Raw genomic sequence first — 26523 nt, 5'->3', positions numbered from 1 at the left:
CGCGTCAGGCTCCATGCTCAGCGGGGAGTCTACTTCTCCCTCTCCCTCTGCCACTCCCCCCCCACTCATGCTCTTGCTCTCTCTCTCTCTCTCAAATCAAACAATCGATCGGTCGATCTTAAAAAACAAAAAAAGATGGCTGCCACAGCTCCAGGCATCTTATCCATGCACAACAGCCTCCCAAGCAAGAAAGAAGAAAGGGCAGCCACACAAACGGCCTTCTCCTCATTTCCTCTCAACAGAGAGGAAATCTCTGTCCCAGAGACTGTCAGTAGACTTCTCTTTTTTCCTCAGTGATTGAAATTGGGCTACGTGGCCAATTCTAGACCAATCACAGGCAAAGAGGAGCAGGATGGCTAAAATTGGCTTAAACTGAACATGGTTCCTGAAACAAAACTAGGGCTCCATTAATAGGAGAATGGGAAATAGTGTGGGAAGGCAGTGCCTGGCATGGCCTATGAAACATGAGCTACTTGTCAGCAAGAGTTGGCCTTGCCCCAGTCACAAGCAATAATGGGTCTCAATGTCAACCCCTTTCTGCCAGCCATTGCTTTGTGCATCCCATGCACATATCTACACTGATTTGTAAACCCCTGGAACTAGATAGAACGAGGTGACCCCTTGACCTAATCATCTGTTGAAGAGGATGGAAAAGTAAAGGCAAAGGTCTTCATCCCGGACACGTGCAAGGTGCCGTTGTGATCTGGCTGAATGATTCTACATTCACGTGAGACCTCCGTCACACAGACGGAAGCTCCCTGAGGGCAGGGTACTTTCTGCCACGCGCGCTGGCATAGCCTGGGTATCTGGCCCCATGTGTAGCGCAGAGTAGCTGCTCAATCATAACGGAGTGAATGAATGAGCAGATCGATGACTGAAGATCATGTCTCCATTGAGTGGTGCCTCTCGAAGCAGAATGGTGCCGGGCTCCGGGAGTTATCTGGAGAAGTAGAAGCTTGCTCTCCACCTCTAGGGAGTTTGTTGTCTACCATTAGGGTGATGGCCAGGCTATGGTAGTACAACCAGAGGAGGAGGCTGCCCTCTCTTCTCTTTCGGAATCAATGATCAGCATTCCCTTGTCCATGGGTATTGTACCTTGTGATAACTGCTTTTCGTGTTGGCATGAGAAGAATGTTTTATCTAGCAAAATGAACTTGCATTTGTGGAGGAACGAGGATTCCTCCTTTACCCCTCTTTCTGTAGCTTTTAAAGGCCTACCACATTCATTGGATGACCAGAGGATGGAAATCGCCTTCATCAATGATGACATGTAATCCAGATGTAAAGAATGAGTATTAAGGAAAAGGTGCTCATGGCCTGTTATAAGAACCTTTCCTCACTCCTATTATTGCTCTTAAAACTCTGTTTTACTTTTGTTTTAGACCTAGAAGGTTTTGACTCCGTGGTATCATCTACTGAGAAACTCAGTCACCCAACCACAAGCAGACCAAAAGCCACGGGGAGGCGGCCTCCATCCCAGTCCCTCACCTCCGTAAGTGTCGCCTCGCTCCTTCTACTGCAGGAAAGCAGGTCAGCTTAGAGACTCCAGCCAAGGACTCTCCTGCAAGCGGCTGATATGAAGACGAGCCAGGAGAGGGAGGTCGTGAGATACACTGCTGACCAAGAGTGATTTGAGAGTCTTCTGGAATCAAGCAGTATTTCTTTCTCTTTGTTCTTTGCACATCTGCCAGTGAGGCAGGCACTGCTTAGCCCCACTTTCCTTCTTTCTCCTTCCAGACTGATCCTTATTTGAACCTGAAATGAAGTTGGTAAGAAAAAAAATGTCACGTTTGATGGTGGGAGAGGAGAGTGAGGCTCGTTTGGTCTATAAACAAAACTTTGCTAAAGAATTATCTGCCACTCTCCAGGTGCTTGACAATGGCCAAGCTTTTTTCTCACGAAGCCCCATTATTGGCACCCCTCCACGGAACCCCACACACACCTTTACGAGATTGTTTGTAAACATACGGGGCACCTGGTCATGTAGGAGAGACCAGTCAGAATGCTCCAGATAACCTACAGAAGAAGTTTTTTGTTTGGGTCATTTTGAATAACTTCTTTCCTCACTGGAAACCTGTAACCCATTTGTTGTATCAAATTTCAACAGTGAAATGCATAAAGAAGAAAGTAAGTTACCTGTAATCCTGCTTTCCAGAGCTGAGAACCGTTAACCACTTGCTGTATGTGTGTAGCTTTTACTTAAAATTCTATTTGTATGTATAACATTATTTATTCCAAATGGGCTACATAGTACATGCTTTCCATCCCCCTTATATTGTGTACCTTTCTCCCCAATCATTGCCCATTCTTCCATGATGTTACATTTAATGGCTGTCTAGTGTTCCAGCCTGTGAATATATGAGAGTTTATCTAGTCAGTGCACTATTATTGGACATTTATGTTACTTCCACTTCTTCATTATAAACACTGAAGTGAATGTCATTGAAGAAAAAATCTTGATGCATCCACAAGTGATGTCTGTCTCTCTCTATATCTCTATCTCTATATATCACATTGTCTTGTCCTTGCTGGGAATGCAGGTCTAAGGCCTTATGACCTTCATTCACCCAGATACACCAAGGAATTAACCTTTTGCAGGTTTTCCAGAACACTTTCTACTTTCGCCTCATCACTGATCCCACCGCAGAGGTCCTCATTTAGAAGAAAAAGAATGCCACTTCCTTTGAACCTCTTCTCTCATATCTGCTGAGTTTGGGGGTGTGGTTTGAATCATGCTATTTTTCCTCTTCGTGTGAAACAACCCTAACTATGTGTTGATGCCTTTTTGGAAGAAAGACTTGACAAAGTGGCTTACTTATATAGAGTCCCGTATCACTACCATCTTTCATCTCCCCATATCCTCCCCAACGTGCCTCACACACAACCTATTTAATTGCCTCTTAGTATCTCTAAGTGTTTCATCCTATCTCCCATCTTCTCTATAAATCCTTCTTCCATTTTGTTTTTCCTCCAAATTCTTCCAAACTTTGCAAGGTTTAGAGGGCCTTGAGGCATCCAGAATTAAATACAGAGAACGTCAATTTACCATCCCCCACCCCACCCTTGGTTCATACATCCCATACCTGGGGGTTCGTGTATATCTGGGGACTGGGTAAAGGCACATCATCTTCACTCGCTTTTAGCCTACAACTTTGTTCATTCACTTGTTCAGCTAATATTTGTAGGCATTTATGACATGTGGACTCAGTTCTGAGCCATGTACCAAGGCTGCGACTGGGAGTGAGACATACGTGGTCCCTGCCCTTAGGAAGCTTATGATGCCGTGACTCAAAGTTTGGCACTTTATGTGGAACAATTGCATTTGTAACCTTAAAATAACAGGATACATTTGGGCTTTAAAGAAGTGTAATTACTCCCTTCCCTTTGTTCCCATCCATCCCCACGTGGATGCACACTTTGAATCCGTATTGGCTCTTCCTCCACTTAGCACCCGTAGGTTTTTCATAGCAAAATGGGATCGTGGATTTGGACACATTCCTACGAGGCCATTGGAAGGAATGATGGGGGAAATGCACCGGTCAGGATTACCCAGCCTGGAGCCTCTCACCCTGGTCTGAGCTTATTTATGTTCATTGAATTCAAAGAGCAAGCTTTGATTGGCAGCTCATGAACTGTAGGTTACACAGGAGGAAGCTGGCTTTTTTAATAAAATCTCAAAGTGAAGGGACACAAGCTCTGCAAGGTGGTTAAGTGGTTAAGCTTAGATTAATAAGAAAGCTTAGCTGGGGTGTTATTCTAGGTAATTGGATTTTCAGATAAAACAAAGATTAACAAATAAGACCTTTTAATTTTAAAACTTTGCTTACAAATCCCTAGATATATTTGTTTTCTGCCTTAGAAAATAGAGTAAACGGAAGAAAATAAACATGGTGTGATGTAGGCGTGACTTTTCTATAATGACACCAATGCTGATTCTAGATAGGACGATTTTCCCACCGCCAGGGTAGATGGCATAGAGATGCGGCTAAATACGAGCTCACCCAAAGAGATCTCTGGAAGATTCTTCGTCTAAAAAAGATCCCTTGTCCCAGGAACTCTTATTTTCATTTGCTTTATCCTAAAATGGTGAAATTCTAGCACAGTAATCCTTTATGTCCAAGTGAACTCCAGTGAGTTGGTTCACATTCATCCAGCTTTTTGCTGTTCACAGTGAGGCAGAAAAGATAGGAGAATTATCCCCATATTTTTACCAAAAGATGCTGCCATTCTGTAAATATACCTTAGCAAAAATCGAGTCCACAACAGACGTTGATTGTCCCTGGCAATGAGGGTGGAGATTTAGCAGTAGGTTCCCCAGTTAGAGGTGAGCTGGCCCTCCGGCAGGCAGGGCTGTGCCCTGGGGTGCAGAAATGCTGCTCACTGGCCCACAGGCCTGTGACCTTGTGCCCCCTGGGACGGTTGCCTCTCAGACAGCTTCTTGCAGGCACTTCACTGTGCCTCAGATTTCCTGGTCCTGGAACAGGATCCAGAGGAAATGGAGGAGAGGCAGGTCGGAGGCAGCCTCCTCTTGCCCTGTATGTCCCTCCCCCCTAGACTGTCAGCCTTGTGAGAACAGGGACCGTGTCCGGCATGTCACCTAAGTTCAGCACCGAGCTCAGTGCTTAGTACACAGTAGCAAATGTTTACAGAAAGAAGGGAGGCTCCGAAGGATGGAGGGAGCAGGAAAGGCTGGGTGACACAGGCCCGCGCAGGTGAAATGACCGACAGGCATGGTGCCAAGATCCCGTGGAAAGATCCCTGCTGTAGGAAGTCTTGCTTCTTAGTCCCAGTTCTGCGACTATCTCTAGCAGACAGATAATAGCATCCTCTCTGCCTTCGAGGTTATAATGAGGAGACAAACAAAATAGAGGTGTTGAGTGCTTTGAAAAGCACACAGCATATGTTGACAAAAGCTCTGTCAGCTAAGGTGTAATTCTGACAAAAGCATTTTCTTTTGGCTTTATCCAGTCTTCCCTTTCAAGCCCTGATATCTTTGACTCCCCAAGTCCCGAAGAAGATAAAGAGGAACACGTTTCGCTTGCACACAGAGGAGTGGAAGCATCAAAGAAAACTTCAAAGACTGTTACCATATCCCAAGTGAGTGACCAGCCAAGGGAAGGGTGTCCAGACAGCACGGACCCCTGCCTTTTCGTGTATGCTCTGACAATGAGTTATAAACCAAACAAGGATCAACAGATGGCTTAGTCCATTCGGGCTGCTATGACAGAGAGTCGTAGATGGGGTGGCTTAGAGACAACAGAGATTTATTTCTCACGTTTGTGGAGGCTGGAAGTCTGAGATGAGAGTGCCAGCATGGTGAGGTTCCGGTGAGGGCTCGCTCTCTCTCTTTTTTTTTTTTTTTAAAGATTTTATTTATTTATTTGAGACAGAGAGAATGAGAGACAGAGAGCATGAGAGGGAGGAGGGTCAGAGGGAGAAGCAGACTCCCTGCCGAGCAGGGAGCCCGATGCGGGACTCGATCCTGTGACTCCAGGATCATGACCTGAGCCGAAGGCAGTCGCTTAACCAACTGAGCCACCCAGGCGCCCCCGGTGAGGGCTCTCTTCAGGGTCGCAGACCACCAACCTCTCGTTGTGTCCTCACGTGGTAGAAAGAGGGAGAGGGAACTCTTTGAGGTCTCTTTTCTAAGGGCACTAATTCCGTTCATGAGGGCTGCACCCTTATGACCCAATCACCTCCCAAAGGTCCCACCTCCTAATCCCATCACAAGGTGTGTGGGGGAGGTTAGGATTTCCACGTATGAACTGGGAGGCGGGGGGGACACAAACACTTAGTCCACTGCAACAGACAATGCAAGTTTTTGTCACTCTTCAGTAACAGTTATTACTTTAGTCATCAAAATCCCAGAGGCATGTTACGAAGTCCCCAAAACTGGACAGAATCTCTGAGACACAAGTTTAGTGGTTGATTTTCCATGTTTTCTCTTGTGGTTTGATCTCTTCTTCATACCAGCTGCCACACATAAACATACACCCTCACACGCCACCACCACAACCAAGGCAGCTTGAAGAGCCTAGGGGTGTGGAGAAAGAATGCACCACGTACATTGAATGCTGTGTACTCTGCTCACACATCTTGGCCTTTGTGTTCAAAACTGATGATGTCACTGATTATGTTTGGCAGCATACAACTTTGAATGACTAACGGGGGTCCCTCAAAGAGAAGCTGATTTGGATTCATTTATTACGATCAATTTAGACTCTAAAAACATTTTCGTTTCATTGCGTGCCCAGGGAATGGTATAGCTATTTTAAGTTACTGGCTCATGAGAAACAAAGCAGACAGTGGGTAGCAACTGCGTGTGGCTTTTGAAGGATACCCTATACTTACTAGTCCCGTTCATCCTCTGAATGTATTTTCTGGTGTTAAGAGAACCCAGTCAGTTGGAATTACTTTCTATACACATTAGCAACTGCTTTCTGTCTAACAGCAGAAAATTGCAGTCCTTTTTTTAAGGCACTTGAACCAGGGATTAACACAAAGAAATCACAGGGTATGTAGGATTTTCCTTTTCGCACATGTAAGAATTTACACATACATCTAGATTTTCTTAAAAACCCGGTCTGGTAAACAAAACTGTGATCCTATAAAACACACCAATGGTAGTTATTCACAAAATTGAGGCATTTTTCCTTTATGAAAGGGTTCCATTTGCAGAAATTGGATTTAGCCCTGCTCTTTCTGATGACCATACGTATACTATAGTTGCGCTCGCCCTGCCGTGGGGTGTCTCTGTAGCGACATCTACTGGTGGGCAGTGGCTCTTCAGGTTTCAGGTTCTCAAAGTTCTGTCCCGTTAGCCCATTGCCCTTCCTGGGAGTTGTCATGTTGCTTATTGCTTCTATAAATTCCACCTGAACTAATGTGGTCAGGGTGTATAGTGGCCGATACTCTGTGAGGGCTTGCAGAAGTCCCTGTCAGCTGCAGTGGACTGGGAGAGAGGGTTATGTAGGAAATGCTGAAAGGGGCATTGATGGAAGAGTTGCCTGGAAGTCAGTCTGTGAGGATGCTGGTAGGTTGGAAGAGGCACGGGAGGATGCAGAGTGGGAAGTGGGGAAAAGTATGAACCCCAGGATAGGAAAGACACAAAGAAAGTAATGACAGGAGAGTGTGAATCGTCGCACTCAGGCAGCCACCGTCACGGTACAGGGCTCCGGCAGGGGAGGGGAATGAAGCCCAGGCCTGCCAGCTATTCGCTGCGAGGCTTGGGGAACTTCTCGACCGTGTTTCTAAGCCTCAGTTTGCTGCTCTGTCAAAAGGGTATGCCAGCCGAGCCCCGTTTCAGTCATCTAGCCGACGTCCGGCACGTGACCGGCGCTCCATAAATGTCGGTCCCTCTTCCCTCTTACTACAACTCCTACAGCAATAAGCACAGGATGGCGGGTCGCTGTCCCTGGCAGCAGAAAGCACTTTTCCTCAATGGTAACTTGGCAGAGAAGAGGCGGGCAGAGAGGCTGGGAATGATGGCCCATCTGCTTCTGGCTCACTCTGCCCAGTCCCTCCCTCTAGCACAGCCAGAATCCACACTCTCCCTCCTCACCATGCCAGCCAGCCCCTTCTTGGCTCTTGCCCTGGGCACCTGCTGCTGGACGAGTCCCAGCTGCGTTGCCCAGCTTCGCCACCAGCCTCAACTTCCCCATCGCTCAGCCCCTCGCCTCCCAGCGTCCTGTCTGCTGCTTGCCCTCTTCCTCACCTGCCCTAGGTCTCAGGATCTCACCTTCCCTTGCTGCCGCCTCCTCCCCTGGGCGGCCCCATGCCCCTCTTCCCTCCCGCCCCGTGACTGTCCCACTTCCTGTGCCCTCTCAGCCTCCTCCTGGGGCAGGACACTGCTCCATCAGGCCTCCCCCACCTGTCTCTGTCTCCAGCTTGGCCCTGCATTGGTCTTTCCCTTAGGATATCATCCAGCTCAGCATCTCCCCCATCTTTGAAGCAAGCAGAACCCTTGGATGATTCTGTCTCCTCCTGAGGCTTCTCCGTGAACGCTTTCTCTTTCTCCCAACTTCCATTTTTAGCCAGGTTTCCCGAAAGAGAGTTCTAAACTTGCAGGCCACGCCCCTCTCCTCCTATTCAGGTGCTGACCTGCTGTGATCAGACCTCAGTCTCCCTTGTTGCACCAAATGCCCCCCAAGCCCTGTTTTCCTCCCAGCGCCCTTGACCCACTTATCTGACCCTTTTTTTCCTTCTGGAAACCCCTCAGGGGACTTCTATAACCCATGCCCCTCTTCTGGCCTTGCTTCATCTCCTCACTCAGCGCTCTGTCCCAGTCCCCAGTGTCTCTCCCTTCTCTTCCCACCTTCAATTCAGCGAGTCCCCAGGTCCCATCACTGGGACTCTTCTCCCCTGATTCTGTGTTCTTCTCCCCCATGGCGCCGCTTCCTCAGGTGCTTTCTCTGGCCCAGCTCACTTTTTCATTCCTTGGCTCTGCCCCCTGGACGTGTCTCCTTGGCTATACCTCGGGCTCCTGAAACTCAGTGTGTCAAAAGTGAAATTGTTTTCTGGGCCTTCGGGCTGTTCCTCCCGCCATGAAAGGTATAAGCTCCATGCCTGCTTCTTCCATCCCCGCCCGTGGCCCTGCAGCCCATCCAGAACCACATCCTCCTGTGGGGGGTCTGCTCCCTGAGGCCAGGCACTGCATCTCTCGCTTGGCTGAGCCTGCCTTCGCCGCATCTCTCGGAGCTGTCTTTGCTCTATTCCCTTGGCCACCGTCTGTCAAGCACCCACCATTCCTAGCTTTCGTTGTAGGAGAACCTCCCAGTAATTCCCTTGGCCTCCAGGCCTGCCCACCTTTAGGCCCTTCTGTAGCCAGAGTCATCGTTAGCTTCATGCAGGATGTTTTTACCCCTTTCCACAAGCCTGATTCACCTCCCCAGCCTGCACCCCTCCGCCCGTGCCGTCCTAGCTGCTGAGTGACCACTTGCCATGAATGTGCCTCATGCCTTTGCCGAGCCCATTCCCTCCCTCCTAGAACCTTTCTCTCTGATCACCCTTCCTCTTCTGGCTGCCTCCTAGTCCTCCTCCTCCAGGATGGGACGGTCAGCAGCTCCCTGACGCCTTCCCTCTGGGCTGGTTGGTCCCTGTTGTGTACTTCCGTGGCTCTCTGTGCTGACCTCCCTGTGTGCAGACTCCCCCGCCCCCGCCCCCCATCTGCAGTGTGTCGGCTAGTCTGTCTGCACCTTACTGTGTTCTAAGCTCTTGGGAGCTAGGAAAATGTTTTGCTCACTTCACAGTTTGCAGAGCCTAGCAAGCACGTGGGCCTCTGGACTTGTACGTCAAACCAGTTAGGAACTACCTGTCCAGATGGGCGGTCGAATTTAAGACACGTAGGGGGAGGCTCTTGAAGGGGGATGTCTGTGCCAAGTAGGCCCTCGGGGGCTTGTGGGTGAAGGGGTGAGTGACGAGTGTGTTTCACGAGGCGGGTGCGGGGATATAGATGGGAACACGGACCCCTGGCCTGAATCCTCTCTGCCTTCCCTCATCACAGGTGTCCGACAACAAAGCATCCCTGCCGCCCAAGCCAGGGACCATGGCTGCAGGTGGTGGTGGTGGTGGGCCAGCCCCTCTGTCCTCGGCAACAGCCTCCCCGCTGTCATCCGCTTTGGGAACAGCCGGACACAGAGCCAACTCCCCGTCTCTATTTGGCTCGGAAGGAAAACCAAAGATGGAGTCCGCGGCCAGCAGCCAGGCGGCCGTGGAGGAACTAAGGACGCAGGTCCGCGAGCTGAGGAGCATCATCGAGACCATGAAGGACCAGCAGAAGTGAGTGTCTGGGGCCCCTCCTTCGTCCACCTCCCAAGTTGCTCTCTGCTGGGCCAGGGCCTCATTCTGCAAGCCTGGGTCTCCTGCCTGCCCGAGTGGGTGGCCCGCTTCCCCAGGGTGGTGGCAGCAGGGGTGAGGTGGGTTTGAACCTGAGAGGCTTCATTTCACTCAGCTCCTTGTGTAACCAGATCTGCTGCATACGGGGAGGGCACAGGCTGGCCACGGGGCGTACGGTAGAGTCACTTACCAGGACTAATGCACTCAGCAGGCTGCTAAAAAGAAAGATCTTTAAATCCCCATAAAATACAGTATGTGCATCTACCACTTCCTCATAAGCCCGACAGCCAGCTTTTCCTCTAGCACCAGAAAAATCGCAATTTCTTCAGTTAGCTGTCTGATGAAGTAATTGGCTTGCATTTAGGGGCTGAAATGGATGACAGAGATATAGGGAATCTTTAAACCCAAGACTTTACACTCAGCAAGATGTTCTCTCCATGAGACTCGGGGCTCTCTCCATGCATGCCTACACACGCTCTCCACATCCCCGGTCCTCAAGGAGCACTTAGATGAGGAGAAAGACCTGTAAGCAAAAATAAAGAGCACACATAAATATTACCCAGGATACTGTATGCGGTGACAAAAACAGTAAAATGGTTAGAAGTCAGGAAGTTCTTATCTGAGTAAACTGAGGCTCAGAGTTTAGGGAACAGTTAGCTCTTTCTTGGAGGAATTGGGCAGGGGAGGGATCTATAGAGGTGTTTCCTGAGTAGGATTTTGGAAAACGATCTAGGATCACCAAGAGCAGAGCCGTGCAGCAGACGGAACAGTACGGGGAGGGTCCCGGGCACATGGAGCAGCCCTGGCGCCTGGCCTCCTGGGTGGGGAGGTCCCAGGGCAGTGGTGGGCGATGGGCACCTGCCGCCCTGCACGGGGCTAGAGGGCCCTGGTATGTCTTGTGGCCAGATACTTTGGGGAGTATTGGGTTAAACATAGTTGATTTCTTATCTAAAGGACAGCTCAGAGAGCCTTCGCTGTACATCGGGAAGATGGAGAGGATAATGTACGCTATTTTTCTGAAACATACCTTTTTTCTAGAGCACCCTAGGACAAGGGTTATGAGGAACTCAATTTGAGCACTGTGGCTCTGTTCAGGTTCTGCTCCACTCCAGCTGGGAGGTGCCGTATGAAATTGGGGTCCCCTGGCCTAACCCCCCACCTGGGAGGTGCCCATCAAATAAGTATGCAGAATCAGCAGGATGGAGCTAGAGAGGCTCTCTCAGGGCCAGCCAGGCTGCCTTTCACTCCTGAAAGTCCCCAGCTCTTCTCTGGTTCTGTGGGTTATAGGTTTGGGGAACCACAGGCCCCATCCATATCCAGGTGGCATGTGTCTCCTGCCTAGACAGTGATCCCATGGTCCCAGGACATCCCGGAGCGCTGGTTCTCGGCCTTCTGAAGAGGACCATCATTGGGTCAGACCAGCCCGGATCCAGGGCTTCAGCCCTTTGGATCCTCTGAGAGGGACCGGGAACATCAGAAATGGTCCGTGCTTGCCTCAGAATGAAGACACACCAGGCTTTGGGGCCTCTCCACCCCGAGCTCCTGCCCACTGTGAAGCCCGGGCATAGTTGCCCACAACTGTCCCTCCCCAGCCCATGTCTTCTTGAATCGACATGTCAGAGAAGCCCCTGTCCCATGCCTGCCTCTCACAGCCGCCCTGCCCGGGGCCACTGGGTCCCTAAAACCTCCGGCCCTAGGTCCCTAGCTCTAAGTGTCCCTTCCCTCTCAGTCTTCAGGGGAAGTCTCTCCTGACTCCCCTCCTCCCCACACGTGCTGCTCCTCACCTCCATGCTCCTGCCCTGGCTCTTCTCCAGCAATCCCCTCATCTTCCTTCCTCCTCACAGGCTTAGGCCCTTTTTTGCCAGTTCAAGACTTAGTGGCTTTCTTTGCCCTGGGCTTCCCCAACTGACTCCTCCGACCTGCTGCACTCAAGCCTCCGCCTGCCCTAGTCTTTCTGGAATCATGCTATCTGCTTAGGATCTCAGCTACTTCTCTCCCGAGCTCTAAGTAGAGCCTGCTGACATAGAGGTGCGTGGCGTGGGCTTGAGTACATACAGTAACGAATCACAACCCGTTCGTGTCCGAGAACCCGGTGTGTTGGCAGCCGGGCCGGGACACTGAGCCACGTACAGGGACCATCACGGGGCTCGTCTGAAGTGAGCGAATGCAATATAACTGATACCTTAGTTAGTATAGTGTCTCTGCAGTCCTTGTTTTTTGATTTTCCAATCCAGTTTGTAAAAATGTACATGTAAAATGGAGCATCTGCTACCCTAAAATACAACACAGTTCTCTGACTAGAGTGGTGATGGTTGCAGTGTCGTCCTAAGCAGAGAGTCCTGAGTTTGCAAGATGATTAACTTCGTTCCACTTCATTATTTAATGTTGTAAAGGGCATTAGACTGCGTGTCCTAACTCATGTCTACTTTCTCTGTGACCTGATTACCATATAGTTAGTTCAGCCATTTTAACTCCAAGATTTCAGATGTTACTCTTTGTAAGATTTTGTGGGAATCCGTGAAAACATACCAGCAACCTTTTGTTAATTTAAAACTCTGTGAAGGTAGAACATACGTGGGGTGACAAAAACATCTGCAGTGAAAATCATTATGTAAATACATTTAAAGACCAGTGATTCTATAACAAAGGGCCAGCGGAGAGGGAAGGCGACAGAATCTGAGCCGGGATACCTGGAGTCTAGCCACTGGGCAAGTCAGGCCACCTCTCTGGCCTCACTTTCCCTATCTTCTCCTTTTAGGAGAAGCTTGGACTAATGGATCTCAAAGGTCATTCCAGACCTCCTGTTTGATGGCCACGTATTTGGGGGACCCAGAAATAATAGCGAGCCATTCTGTCTGCAGTAAATGCCAAGCAGTAGCAGTGCAAAGAAAGAACATGATGTTGTGTCCGCGTGTTTGTTGTAAACGGCTCAGATGGATTTTGTAGTGGTTAGAGGCTTCTTATCTCTTATTGCAGAAGTCTGAGCTTTTGTTTAATTTCATGGCCATTTGCTTTTCAGACGAGAGATTAAGCAGTTACTGTCCGAGTTGGATGAAGAGAAGAAAATCCGGCTTCGGTTGCAGGTGGGTCCCTCGGGGTCCTGCTGCCTCGAGAGAGGCTCAGTCACGGGTGGGGGCCGTCTCAGGGCTTCATCTTGAAAGTAGATGATTGTTACTTCTCTGCAGATTCAGATGCGCTTCCTGTGGCCATTTTCTTAGAACTGTGTAGGCTCACTTCACATCCTCTCCTGCCATCCAGGAAGTCTTGGGGAAGGGAGGCATGAGTCAATGTGCCCCCAGTTGGGTTTCTCATTTGGAATTTATCTGAAACATCTCCTCTGTGGACAGTTCCCTCCAATTTCCAAAGGCCACACTATGGTAACTGCCAGAGGGCATGGTGCTGGGGGGACCCCATTGCCTGCTGGCTTCTGTCATTGGAACTCCAAGGACCACAGCTGTCCACACTCGGCACTTGCTTTTCATCTCTTTACTTCTCACCGAGAGCCATGTCAGTCCTGCCAGGGCATCAGAGCCCTGTCCCCCACCATCCCCTGAGCCAACTCAGCCGTTACCAAATGGCAGAGAATATGCAGGAGTTGCAAAAGGCTGAAGGCAGACTTTGAGCTTTCATCTAGCTGGTGTCCTTGGTGGTGCCTGAGACCCATGCTGCTTAAAGAAAGGATAGGTAACCGCCTCTCATCACTTTGGGGGTGCTGATAGACACCCGCTTGGGCCCGACCAGAGCTGCCTTCCAACACCGCTAGGTGGTCCAGCACATTGGGACAGCCCGCTCTGCCCCCTGGCCGGGACCCTGGAATTCTTGCTGCTTCTGACAAATTTTGGTTACTGGGAGCCTGAGAAGGCACACACCCACCATTTCCTAGCGTCTGCGTGCCCGTTCTTTAGGTTTCTGTCACTTCTGGCCTCGTCTGCTCGTCGTTCAGACATCACTTCACCCATTCCACCTTGAAAAGTGTGAAGTTGATTATTTTCTTTCATTCGACCAGGTTGATTATCTTTCAGCTTCTCCCAAACCAGCGAACTCATTATGATTTTGTTCGGCTCTTGTTTTTCCTTTATAGATGGAAGTTAATGACATAAAGAAAACTCTTCAATCAAAATGAATACTTGATAAATGAAATGTCACATTATTCATCCTGAGTCCAAGACTCAAATTTTCCGCCCCAGCCAAAATAACCTTGTGCCAAAAGATTAAAGGTTTGCCTCCGCGTGTCCCTGTTTGAAAGATTAGCACAGAAGTCTTGATAGCATAACACAAAGTCCATCCAAGAGGACACTTTTCCCCATGGTATAATCCTGGGCATGGCACTGGTTGTGACTTAGAGCAGATTGTGCTAAAGGCTTTTTTACTATGAGATCTCATGCGAAACGAAAACTCAGGCAGTTTAGTCCATAGTGGTACTATTTTGATGATATTTTCCATTAATAAAATGTAATTTCAGATTATTCGTTTACAAGCTTTATAATTTTATGATTTTTTAATCGTGTTTTGTCACAGATTCTCCCAGTGTCTGTATTACACCTAGTCCAGAGCGAGCGTCCCATTCTTTTGCTTCAGGCAGAAAGCTGCCTTGCTTTGTGTCCCCTCTAGGATTCTATTACATATGCAATTTTAGGTCCGACCCGTCCCTTCTCCTGCCAGCCAACCCCGCCACCGTAAGATAAATTTTAGCTTATATATGATGGTATATTTACAAAAAAGAGAAAGAGAAAACCTGGTATTTGCAATGATCTGTGCCTTCTTTTTACCACCCTCTTGATTGGAGCTTTTGTGATGCAGCTACCATGATTCAAAAAACAAAACAAAACAAAACAACAACAAAAAAAACCCACCTTTTTTTCTTAAAGCCACTTCTCAAAGTCCACTAGAGGCCACTGTCTTCAAAGCTTCTCTCACCTAGCCAAAGGTCCCAAGAGGAGACAGCTGTGAAGTTGGGCGCGCTCGGTGGTACCCGCTGTGACGTTTAAGTTCTCCTAGTTGTAGGTTGTTCAAGGAACTAGAAATGTCACCCCTGCTTGATTTTTCATCAGCCAAGTTAAACCCCTGCTTCCTGTCCTTTGCACCTTTTGCGTGAACAGAATATGCATTATGAAAGCAAAAATAAATAAACGTAAAATGCAATGAAAACAAGGGGGGGAAGTTGTGTTATTTCCTGCACTGGGTTATCCGTGTGTGCCCTTGTTCAAACTGTATTCACATAATGTCATTTGCCTTGTTCTCTTGTAACCCCTTCCTCAGGTCCAAGAGAATGGGCGGGGGGGGGGGCGGGGCGGGGAGACAGTCTTGTTGAAGTGTAGCCATTGGATCTTTCTTGCATTTATGGAATTGCTTTTTCCGCCCCAAAGAAACTGGTGTTTGCCCATCCGCTCTATCTCTGTAGCAAATGAACAGCTCAGCCTTAGACTATGTAACTGTTTCCTCATCCTTAGCTGAAGATAAGGGGGCATACTGTACTGCAAGATTGTTTGGGGGGGTGGGGGGTGGTCCCTTCAGGGTCCCGGAAGATGTTTTACATGTTTCTCAAAAGCTGCTTTGTCTATATCCTGAGTTTTAGAGTGAAAGTACTAAATATTAATGGATTTGCACAACCACAAAGAATGAGAGTTGATAACACGGGAGGAGTAATGCAAAAAAGAAATCACCACGTGGTATTGATTATCCCAAGTATTACAAATAAATGTCTCTTTCTTCCTCTCTCCCTTCCCCACCTTCGTCTTGCCTACGTGCTCATCCTTGTTGCTTGAGCCTGCTACTTCCTCCCGAGTACTGTACTTACAGAGCCCGGACACCCTGGTCTTTCAGGATGGGGGAGCAAGATTACGGGAAGGGAGTACGTAAAGAAAGAAACCTCCCATCCTGCATTCCCATGCCTGGACGTATTGCCTTTTCAGCAGCCTTGCTCGCAGTGTGCTTGGGGCCGGGAGCAGCAAGTTTCCAAGGGCAGCATAAAACATTCCTGAACTCCTTGACTCTTCTAAGCATTTCTACGTTAAACTTAAAGCCTTGAGAGATTTCCCACCGCCTAGTATAAGAATGAGGATTGAATTCTTTGACGTTTGGATTTCTCATTTACTCATCGTGAAAATCCCTAATGATACAGTTTTATACGATGTGTATACAGAGTAGGGTTGTTAATAATTCACTCGAGAGGTTGAGCACCCTGGTGGGGCACTAGCAACCTGGAATGTAGAGGGCTGTCATCTTCCCCTTGTAGAAGCCATGGGCTTTCTTTGTATAAGGAGAGGGAGAAGTGGTTCTAGAAGGAGGAGTTGGCATATCTAGCTTCATTACCGCCCCTTGCGCTGACCGGCAAGAGGATTCTACGTTATGGACCTGACGAGCCACTGCCCGAACAGCCACCATCTTTACTCTTTACAAAATGGACCCGTCAAGAATATTGAAAAGCTTGGAAGGATCACTTTTGAAAAAATTCTTTTGCATTCAGCATGGACTCGACCAGGATCTATGGAGATTATTTTTTTGCTTCATTTTCTAAAATTGTATTTAGAAAAGTCTTAAGTATTGTGCTTTGTAAAGAAGATGATTAAAATCAAATTTTGTGAAAATATTTTTGTTCAAAGTTGTCATGGTCCAAGAGGAATGATTTCTTGGAATTCAAACCATTTTTCTCCATTTTACACAACTTGATTACTCTTATAGAAATGTCTTTGGAAGACATGGAATATAGTACCCCTCACCCCACTTATCTTTCCCAAGTGAACAGAAACAACCCATTAAAATCTGTGGCTGTGAATTCCATTTTTACATCATTCAATTTTACATTCATATTTCGGCAGAAAATTCTAGTTAGTTCTACGTTGTTTTTTAGTGTAAAAATCATTAAATTATCATTATTCGAATAATTGTGTAAAGCCACTTTTATTCATCCATAGCCCTCTAGACAGCATACTCAAGTACATGATTTGTTTCCTCCCATAAAGACAGCCTGTATCTATCATCACGTGTGTGCCTTTCGTTACTAATGGTGGAGTTTTATTTCCTTTCATAACCAGCTCCTTGATGGGAAAACCACGGGGTGTGTAATTTATTGCTCACAGTTGCCACAGTCTGTATTAAAAATAATCCCCAGGTCCCACAAAGGCTTTTGTATCCTAACCTGAGGTCACCAGGGTCTCTTTTCTGTATTAGATTAGGTTTTAGTTCTCTAGCTATTTTCATACAAATTAATGTCAAGATGTTTTAGCACCAAGAGGGCTTGGTGAAAAGCTTTTCTTTTTGGTTTAATACAAATGAGAAGTGTAACAAAGCCACACGTGCATGGGTGCTAGGTGTTCAGCATGGCTGATTGCAGCGTCCAACAGAGGGAAGGCTTGGTGCTTACGACCCAAGCCTGGGGAAGAAGATGCCATTCCCAGAAGTAGGTCTAATGAGGGAACACAATGGCCAAGGCAGAGAAACTCTTTCCTGGTCAGAAATAAATGTTTGTCAGTAGTGTAAGGACAGAGAGGGGGTCATGTCTCTTAAGGTGATAAGCAGGAACTGTCATTCCTACTTCTGTCCCTAGAGTCACTGAGGCTTGATTCCCAACACGTGGAGCAGAAGGCAGCCCCTGAAGCCAACGAGAATCCATGACATAGTTGCAGGTCCCAGAGAGGTGGTTTTATTTCCTGTGTTTTTAATCGATCCCAAATTGGAGTGGCTTGGGGGGGGCAGCCTTTCCTATAAATGACATTGTGTGGTCATTATGTTTGTGAATTCAGAGTTGACAGTAAAATAGACTGTTCCTTTTTTCGTGTTAGAGCAATAGGTGATAAAATATTTCATTTTTTAAAAAAAAAAAGATTTTATTTGTTTGAGAGAGAGCGTGAGCTCGAGTTGGGGGGGGGGACCGAGGCAGAGGGAGAAGCAGACTCCCCGCTGAACAGGGAGCCTGACACTGGGCTCCACGCCAGGATCCTGGGATCATGATCTGAGCTGAAGGCAGATGCTTAACTGACTGAGCCACCCAGGCGTCCCTCCGTGATAAAATATTTCAACCAAACAATAGAACAGGGTCACCTAGTAGGCTGTAGCTAGAATTTTCTGAGGAAAAAAATAGAAAAAGAAAAAAATGAAAAAACAAGAGAGTTGAATTCCTGGGAATACCAGATTCATGGGGCGGTGCTCTTTAAATGGCAACAAGTTTAATTAAATTAGGCAGATACAGCACTGTCATTTAAGTCTAGAATGCTTCCCTTCCCTCTCACCCCTATAGAATGTTACTAGTTCTCCAGGAAACTAAAATTTGTTGTCAAGCTTTGAGCTCTTTGATGGGAGAGTGCCCTGGAAATGCAAAACTTCATTATAGTTTCTATTAACTAAAAAAAAAAAAAAATTTAGAGTGGTTTACAAACCACATTTAAAAATAAGCAAGCCAAAAAGGCCATCCTGAAACCAAACAGAAAGCCCAGGAAAAAATCAATAACATTTCCATGGTTATTCCTCAGAAGTAAAACAGATGTCTTAAGTTTCTCTTCAAGCTTCGTGACTCTTTCTTAGTCTGAATCTCAATATGAGTGAGCTGAGAATTTGGCTGGGGCAAGTTGAACATGTGTCAAGTCCTTACGATGTGCCGGACTGCAGGATAGGTGCTGAATGCAACGTAGCCCCTGTCCTCATGGAGCTCAAATTGGGGGATGTAGGCAGATAAGCAGGCAAGTCTTCCACAGTATGAGAACATGACCACAGAGAGAAGTCCAGGGACTTTGGAACTACAAAGGAGAGGTGCCCAATGTAGCCTTGAGAGTGGGGAGGACAGAGGAAGAAGGGTATTTTTGGTTAAATCCAACTTTTTAATTTTATGTTTTTATAAATTTATGTATTTATTTTAGAAAGAGAGAGCACAAGCAGACTCCATGCTGAGCATGGAACCCGATGCGGGGCTCGATCTTATGACCCTGAGATCATGACCTGAGCCGAAACCAAGAGTCGGAGGCTTAGCCAACTGCACCATCCAGGCGCTCCTAAATCCAATTTTTTTTTTTTATGTTATAAAGCTGTGATGAACATCTTTGGGCATAAACCTATGTCTATATTTCTGATTCATCCTTAAGATAATTTCTAGAAGTGGAGTGTAAATATGAGTTGCTTAAGATTTTAGCAAGAATAATTTTTGCACAAACAACAAAATAAAAAATAAACAAGTGGGACTATATCAAACTAAAAAGTTTCTGCACAGCAAAAGAAACCATCAGCAGAGTGAAATGACAACCTATGGAATAGGAAAACAATATTTGCAAACCATACATCTGATAAGGGGTTGATATCAAAAACATAAAGAATTCATGCAACTCAATAGCAAAAAAAAAACAAATAACCCAACTTGAAAATAGGCAAAGACCTGAACGGACATTTCTCCAAAGACAATATAGAAAGGCCAACAGGTACATGAAAAGGTGCTCAACGTCAGTAGTTACTAGGGAAATACAAATCAGAACCACAATGAGGTATCACCTCACACCTGTTAGAATGACCATCTTCAAAAAGACAAGAGATAAATGTTGGTGAGAATGTGGAGAAAGGGAACCCTTGTACACTGTTGGTGGAATTGTAAATTGGTACAGTCACTATGGAAAACAGTACGGAAGATCCTCAAAAACAGAACTACCATATGATGCAGCAATTTCACTTCTGGGAATATATCCAAAGGTAATGAAAACACCAACTCAAAAAGATATCTGTACCCCCATGTTCATAACATTATTATTTATAATAGCCAAGTCATGGAAACAACCTAAGTGTCCATTGATGGATGAATGGATAAAAATGTTGTATATATATACACAATGAAATATTCTTCAGTCATAAAAATGAGGAATTCCTAACATTTGTAATAACATGGATGTACCTCGAAGGCATTACGCTACATGAAAGAAGTCAGATAGATAAAGGCAAATACTGTATGATCTCACTTATATTTGGAATCCAAAAACCAAACCAAACTCAGAAAAAGAGATCAGATTTGTGGTTACTAGAGGTGGAGAGGGGGATTTGGAGGAAGGTGGTCAAAAGGTAAAAACTTCCAATTATAAGATAAATAAGGAGTAGGGAGGAATAACTAACTCTGCTGTACGATATATAGGAAAGTTTTTAAGAGAGTAAATCCTAAGAGTTCTCATCCCAGGGAGAAATTTTTTACTTTTATTCTTTCTTTTTATTGTATCTATATGGGGTGCCTGGGTGGCTCAGTTGGTTAAGCGACTGCCTTCGGCTCAGGTCATGATCCTGGAGTCCTGGGATCGAGTCCCACATCGGGCTCCCTGCTCAGCAGGCAGTCTGCTTCTCCCTCTGACCCTCCCCCGTCCCATGCGCTCTCTCTCTCTCTTTTATTGTATCTATATGAGAAGATGGATGTTAGCTGAACCCATTATGGTAATCATTTCACAATATATGTAAATCAAATCATTATGCTATATGCCTTAAACTTATACAGTGATACATGCCAATTATATCTCAATAAAACTGGAAAAAATATTCAGTCATATGGACAAATCCATGGAAAGGAAAACAAAATAATGAAAATATTTGTTTCATTAAGGTGGTGAAATTGTGAGCTACAAAATGGTTTTCTTTTAATATCACTATTATTCAATAATTAAAGAAGATAATTATAAACATTTTTTAAAGAATAACTCTTGGGGCGCCTGGGTGGCTCAGTCGTTAAGCATCTGCCTTGGGCTCAGGTCATGATCTCGGGGTCCTGGGATTGAGCCCCACGTCCGGCTCCCTGCTCAGTGGAGAGCCTGCTTCTCCCTCTCTCTCTCTGCCTGCCTCTCTGCCTACTTGTGCTTTCTCTCTCTGTGTCAAATAAATAAATAAAATCTTTAAAAAAAAAAAGAAAGAATAACTCTTGCCTGATTATAAACACTGTTGAATTAACATTAGTATACAAAAGTGATTAACCATCCAACTGTCCCTAAAGTTGTATTTGCCTAAACCTCTATGGGTGTCAGGCTTGGAACTCTTCCTTCTGGCTAGTCACTGCTCACAGGTCACCTAATCAAAGAGGCTGTCCCTAACCCACTAAACAAAAGAGCAACTTTAACCTGGATCCTCCCCCAGACCCCATATATTGATACCCTGCTTAATACACACACACACACGCACATGCACACGCACACGCACACACATACATTTTCTGTCTCCCTTCCCTACAATGAAACCACCACGAAGGTAGTGACTTCATTTCCTTCACTGCTGCATCCCCAGTACATAAAACAGACCCAGGTGCATAGTAAGCATTTGATATGCATTTGTTGACTAAATACATGAATTGGTAATTGTGACTGATGCCAAAAGGAATTTGTTCTATAAATTTGAGCAGCCCAGTTTTGCCTTTACAAAAACTCTACGTGCAGGGGCGCCTGGGAGACTCAGTTGGTTAAGCATCTATCTTCGGCTCAGGTCATGATCCCAGGGTCCTGGGATTGAGCCCCGCATCGGGCTCCCTGCTTGGTGGGCAGCTGGCTTCTCCCTCTGCTGCTCCCCCTGCTTGTGCTCTCTCTCTCTGTCTGTCCAATAAATAGATAAAATTTAGGGGCGCCTGGGTAACTCAGTCGGTTAAGTGGCTGCCTTCAGCTCAGGTCATGATCCCAGGGTCCTGGGATCGAGCCCCACGTTGGACTCTCTGCTCAGCAGGGAGTCTGCTTCTCCCTCTCCTCTGCTCCTCTCCCTTCTGCTTGTGCTCTCTCTCTCTCTCAAATAAACAAAATCTTTTTAAAAAATTAGATTCACTCTGGAGAAAGAATGAATTCAAAGGTGAGCATATTCCTGACACTGCTTTTGACACTTCTCTGAGGTCACTTGAGAACCTAATTGCTGCCCCTCGGGGCTGGCCATCTGCCCTCAAAGTGATGAATAAGGAGGACATGCAGATGAGCCCTGGGTCTCCAAGATGTGCCATAGAGTCCTTAGAGTGCGATCCCTGGAAGGGCAATAGTAGCAACACCAACCAGGAACTTGGTAGAAATGAAAATTCGGGGGCCCTGTCCCAGACCTACTGAATCAAACTCTGGAGAAGAACCCAACAATCTGTGCTTTTTTTTTTTTTTTTAGATTAGATTTTATTTATTTGAGCGAGAGAGAGAGATAGAGAGAGAGCACAAGTGGGGAGGAGAGGGAGAAGCAGGCTCCCCAAAGAGCAGGGAGCCCGATGCGGGACTCGATCCCAGGACCCTGGGATCATGACCTGAGCCGAAGGCAGACGCCTAACCAACTGAGCCATCCAGGCGCCCAACAATCTGTGCTTTAACAAGTCCTTCTGGGGATTCTGATGCACACTCAAGCTTGAGGACCATTGTCATGGCGGGCCAGATCATCTCATTCTCAATGAGTTGTGTGTAGAATAATCCATAGTAATCTTCTCCAGAGCTCTCTATTAGATTGTGGCTGCATCACAGCAAGGTGCACTATCCAGAAACTATGCAATAGTCTATTAGGTTGAGCCACATGAAATTGACATTCTTGTAGGTCAAATATTATTGAATAGGGCTTCCAGTTTCAGCTCAGAGATCAGAGAGCTACAAGATGTCCTTCCCATGTTTACAATAAGAAAAAATCTGGACAGACCAGAAATTTTAGAGAACTGACTTTGCAGAGCAAATGGTTTTTCAAAATTTGGAGAGAGATAGGCACTTTCTGTGAGACATGGAACCTGGACATTTGCTTACCAGGGACAGAAGCTACCAGATGCCATAGAAGTGGATAGGAAGATCAAGGTAGAAAACTGAACAAATTGCTGGAGGCTGAGTGTGGGATAGCTTGAGAGTATGAAGCTCCTAGGGGGAGAGGTTCCCACACTTTTGCAGGCATTTCCTCCAGGAACCCCAAGTGGCCCTTACATGGAGGATCGGGGAAATCCAGAGAAAATTCGTGGTGTAGGCTGGAAGTGCTGGCTCAAGAGCCACTGAGAAATCCACGCAGACCTTTCTCACTTAAGGAACAAAAGGCTTATTCTGCAGCGGGAAGGACATGGTCTGTGGGCACTGGTGAAATACCATTGCAGCTGGGGGAAGGGAATTCCACCCAACCCCAGCCTCAGCCCCCAACTTACCTAAAAAATAAATAATCTTAAGGGAGAAGGGCCTCAAGGCTGTTGACTGAGAACACTGTTGGATACCCATTGCATCTGGGGGAAGAGATTGGCCAGGGGGAGCTCTATCTCCGGAAGAGGGTCAGAGGCACTTGTGAATACTATACCCCTGAAATTAAGGCTTAGAATATTAGAGACCACACCCCCCCATGCCCCACTAGCACACTAACAAAACTTCAGTAATAGTAACAGTGGATTACAGCAGGGGGAGCTGCAAGAGATAGGCTTTCTCTGGAGAACAGCACAAGGGGAAGCCCCAAAACCAGGAGGAGGAACAACAAAGATGACCAGAGGAGTTAAAAGATTCTGGTGTCCATAGGAACAACAAACCTCAACACAGCCCAGTTCCTGGCTAGGATCACACAAATTCCTACACTAAAGGCTTATTTAGCACAGTATCTGCTGCCTTATATAAAAGTCTAGCTTTCAACAAAAAACTACAAGGCATGCCAAAAGGCAAGAAAAAGCAATCTAAAGAGGCAAAATGATCCTCAGAACCACTTAGATATGACACAGCTATTGGAAGTATCAGAGAAAGAATTTAAAATAACTGTAATTACTGTATTAAAGGCTATAGTGGAAAAAGTAGACAACATGCAAGATCAGATAGGAAATATCAGCAGAGATGGAAGCTATAGGAAAAAATCAAATGGCTGGAAATTAAAAACGAAGTAACAGAAATGAAGACTATCTTTGATGGGCTCCGTTGGAAGACTTGAATGTTTATATTTACTTGAATAAATACCAGGACTGACAAAAAGAGAGAAGGCATAAATCAACAAGTTGAGAATGAAATGGGGGTACCACTATAGATTTTGTAGCCATCAAAGGGTTAAGAAGGGAATACTATGAACAACTTCATGACCTAAATTCAACATCTTAGAAGAATTGGACCAATTGCTGCAAACTCACAAACTATCAAAACTCAACCAAAATAAAATAGACAAGCTTAACAGTTCTATACCCATTACCAAAAGAATCAAATGTGTAATTAAAAGACACTGGAAAGGAAATCTCCAGGTCCAAATGGTTTCACTGGAGAATTCTACCAAACACTTAAAGAAGTAACACCAATTTTACACAATCTCTTCCATAAAAGAGAAGAGGACAGAACACTTCCCAAATCATTTTATGGGGCTCGTAGTACTCTGATATCAAAACAAGGAAAAGACAGTACCCCAGAAAATGAAAACTGCAGGTCAGTATATTTTATCAACCTAGATGCAAATATTCTTAATAAAGTACTAGGAAGTAAAATCCAGAAATGTATACAAAGAGTTATATACCACAACCAACTAGACTTTATTTGAAGTATGCAAGCTCAACATTGGAAAATCAGTGTAAGCCACCATATCAATAGGCTAAAGAAAAAAGTCATATGATCATATCAATTGATGTAGAAAGAGCATTTGAAAAACATCCAATACCCATGCACAATAATGATTCTCAGTGAACTAGAAATAGAGGGAAACCTCCTTAATTTGATAAATAGTATCTGCAAAAAACCCACAGCTAACATCATACTTAGGGTGAAAGACTGAATACTTTCCCTCTAAGATTAGAACAAGGCAAGGATGTCTGCTCTCAGTGCTCTTATTCAACATCGAACTGCAAGTTCCAGCCATAGCAACAAGGCAAGAAAAAGAAAAAAAGGCATGCACCTTGGAAAGAAGAAATAAAACTATCCCTATTTGCAGATTACATGATTGTCTACATGGAAAATCCCAAGGAAAAAACTCACAAACCTCCTGAAGTGAGCTCAGCAAGGTCATGTAATAAGAGAAATGCAGTGCACAAAAACAATTGCATTTCTCCATACTGATAATGAACATGTGGAACCTGAAATTACAAACCACACCATTTATATTCACTCTAAAAAAACCTAAATATTTGGCCATAAACTTAATATGTACACAACCTGGATGCTGAAAATTATAAAATGAGAAGGTCATCTAAATAAACGGAAAGGAATACTGTATTCATACATTGGAAGATTCAACATAATAAATATGTTAATTCTTTCCAAATTGATCTATATGTTTATGTAATTCCCATCAGAATCCTAGCACGGTTTTTTTTGTGGACATAGACAAGCTTATTCTGAAGTTTATATGGAAAAGCACAGGCCCTAATACAGCTAAAACAGTCTTGGAAAAGAAAAATAAAGGAGGAATCACTCGCCCCACTTAGTATATAGCTTTAGCAGTCAAGGCAGTGTGGATTGGTAGAGGGATAAACACATAGGTCAGTGGAACAGAACAGAGAACCCTGAAATAGATGCATACAAATATTCCCAACTGATTTTTGACCAAGGGGTAAAGGCAATTTAATGAAGGAAAGATAGTCTTTTCACAAAATGGTACTGGAGCAATTGAACATCCAAGAGGCCAAAAAAACGGACCTCTACCTAAACCTCACACCTTATACAAAAATTAAGTAAAAATGGATTTTAAATGTAAAATGCAAAGGTACAAAACTTTTACTACAATTATTTTTAAGTAGACTCCATGCCCAGCATGGAGGCCAGTGTGGGGCTTGAACTCACAAACGTGAGATTGAGACCTGAGCTGAGATCAAGAGTTGGATGCTTAACTGACTGAGCCACCCAGATGCCCCTAAAGCTACAAAACTTTTAGGAAAAAACATAAGAGGAAATCTTTGGACCCTATGACTAGGCAAAGAGGTTTTTTTTTTTTAACATGGAATTAAAAGCATAATTTATAAATAGAAAAATTGATAAATTGGGTCTTATCAAGATTAAAAGCACTTGCTCTATCTATGAAAGACCTCATTAAAAGGATGAAAAGACAAGCTACAGACTGAAGGAAAATATTTGCAAACCGCCTATCTGGCAAAGGACTAGTATCTAGAATATAAAGAAAACATTTAAGATTCAACCGTAAAAAATCAAACATTCCGTTTAGAAAATGGGCACAAGATATGAGCAGATATTCACCAAATAAGATATACACTTGGCAAATAAGTGCATGAAAAGATGCTCAACGTCATTATCCATTGGGAAAATGCAAACTAAAACCATAATGAGATATCGCTACACACCTATCAGAATGGCTAAAATGAAAAAGTAACAACACCGAATACTGGTAAGGATGTGGAGGAACCAGATCACCCCTGCATCCCTGATGGGGACGGAAATGGTATAGCCACTCTGGAAAACAACTTGGCAGTTTCTTAAAAAAAATTAAACATGCAACTACCATATGACACAGAATTTGCATTCCTAGGCATTTATTCCAGAGAAATGAAAACTTATGTTCGCATAAAAGCCTATATATGCATGCCCATAGCATTTTTATTCACAGTAGCCCCAAACTGGAAGCAACACAGGTGTCCTTGAAAGGATAAATGGTTAAAGAGACTGTGGTACATCCATACCATGGAATAGTGCTCAGCAATAAATGGAATGGATTACTGATATGTGCAACATCTTGGATGTATCCCAGGGCAATTAAGCTGGATGAAAAAAGACAATCCTAAAAGGTTACATATTATATGATTCCATTTATATAACATTCTTGAAGTGACAAAATTATAGAAATGGAAAACAGATTAGTGGT

At 45.3% G+C, this 26523-nt stretch overlaps 1 protein-coding gene across 8 annotated transcripts in view; it reads left to right on the top strand.

Annotated features, from left to right (window-relative positions):
* SH3KBP1 (SH3 domain containing kinase binding protein 1) overlaps positions 1 to 14298 on the top strand; it is a 332304-nt gene extending 318006 nt beyond the window's left edge. For 7 of the 8 annotated variants that reach the window (XM_064573856.1, XM_064573854.1, XM_064573849.1 and 4 more), the window contains 5 exons: positions 1383 to 1492; positions 4969 to 5097; positions 9503 to 9777; positions 12854 to 12917; positions 13916 to 14298. In XM_064573856.1, coding sequence (XP_064429926.1) covers positions 1383 to 1492; positions 4969 to 5097; positions 9503 to 9777; positions 12854 to 12917; positions 13916 to 13957 — 620 coding nt within the window. In that variant the 3' untranslated portion in view covers positions 13958 to 14298. The remainder of the gene's footprint in view (positions 1 to 1382; positions 1493 to 4968; positions 5098 to 9502; positions 9778 to 12853; positions 12918 to 13915) is intronic. The other variant, XM_064573852.1, reaches the window with a different exon arrangement.
* The last annotated feature ends 12225 nt before the right edge of the window (positions 14299 to 26523 follow it).

The sequence above is a fragment of the Mirounga angustirostris genome, unplaced genomic scaffold, assembly GCF_029215605.1.
Source record: "Mirounga angustirostris isolate CCGP_5_RB_7025 unplaced genomic scaffold, mMirAng1.0.hap1 SCAF_11, whole genome shotgun sequence".
Lineage (NCBI taxonomy): Eukaryota > Metazoa > Chordata > Mammalia > Carnivora > Phocidae > Mirounga > Mirounga angustirostris.
The sequence above is the reverse complement of the archived record's forward strand: the minus strand, read 5'-3'. Positions and strand labels throughout refer to the sequence as shown.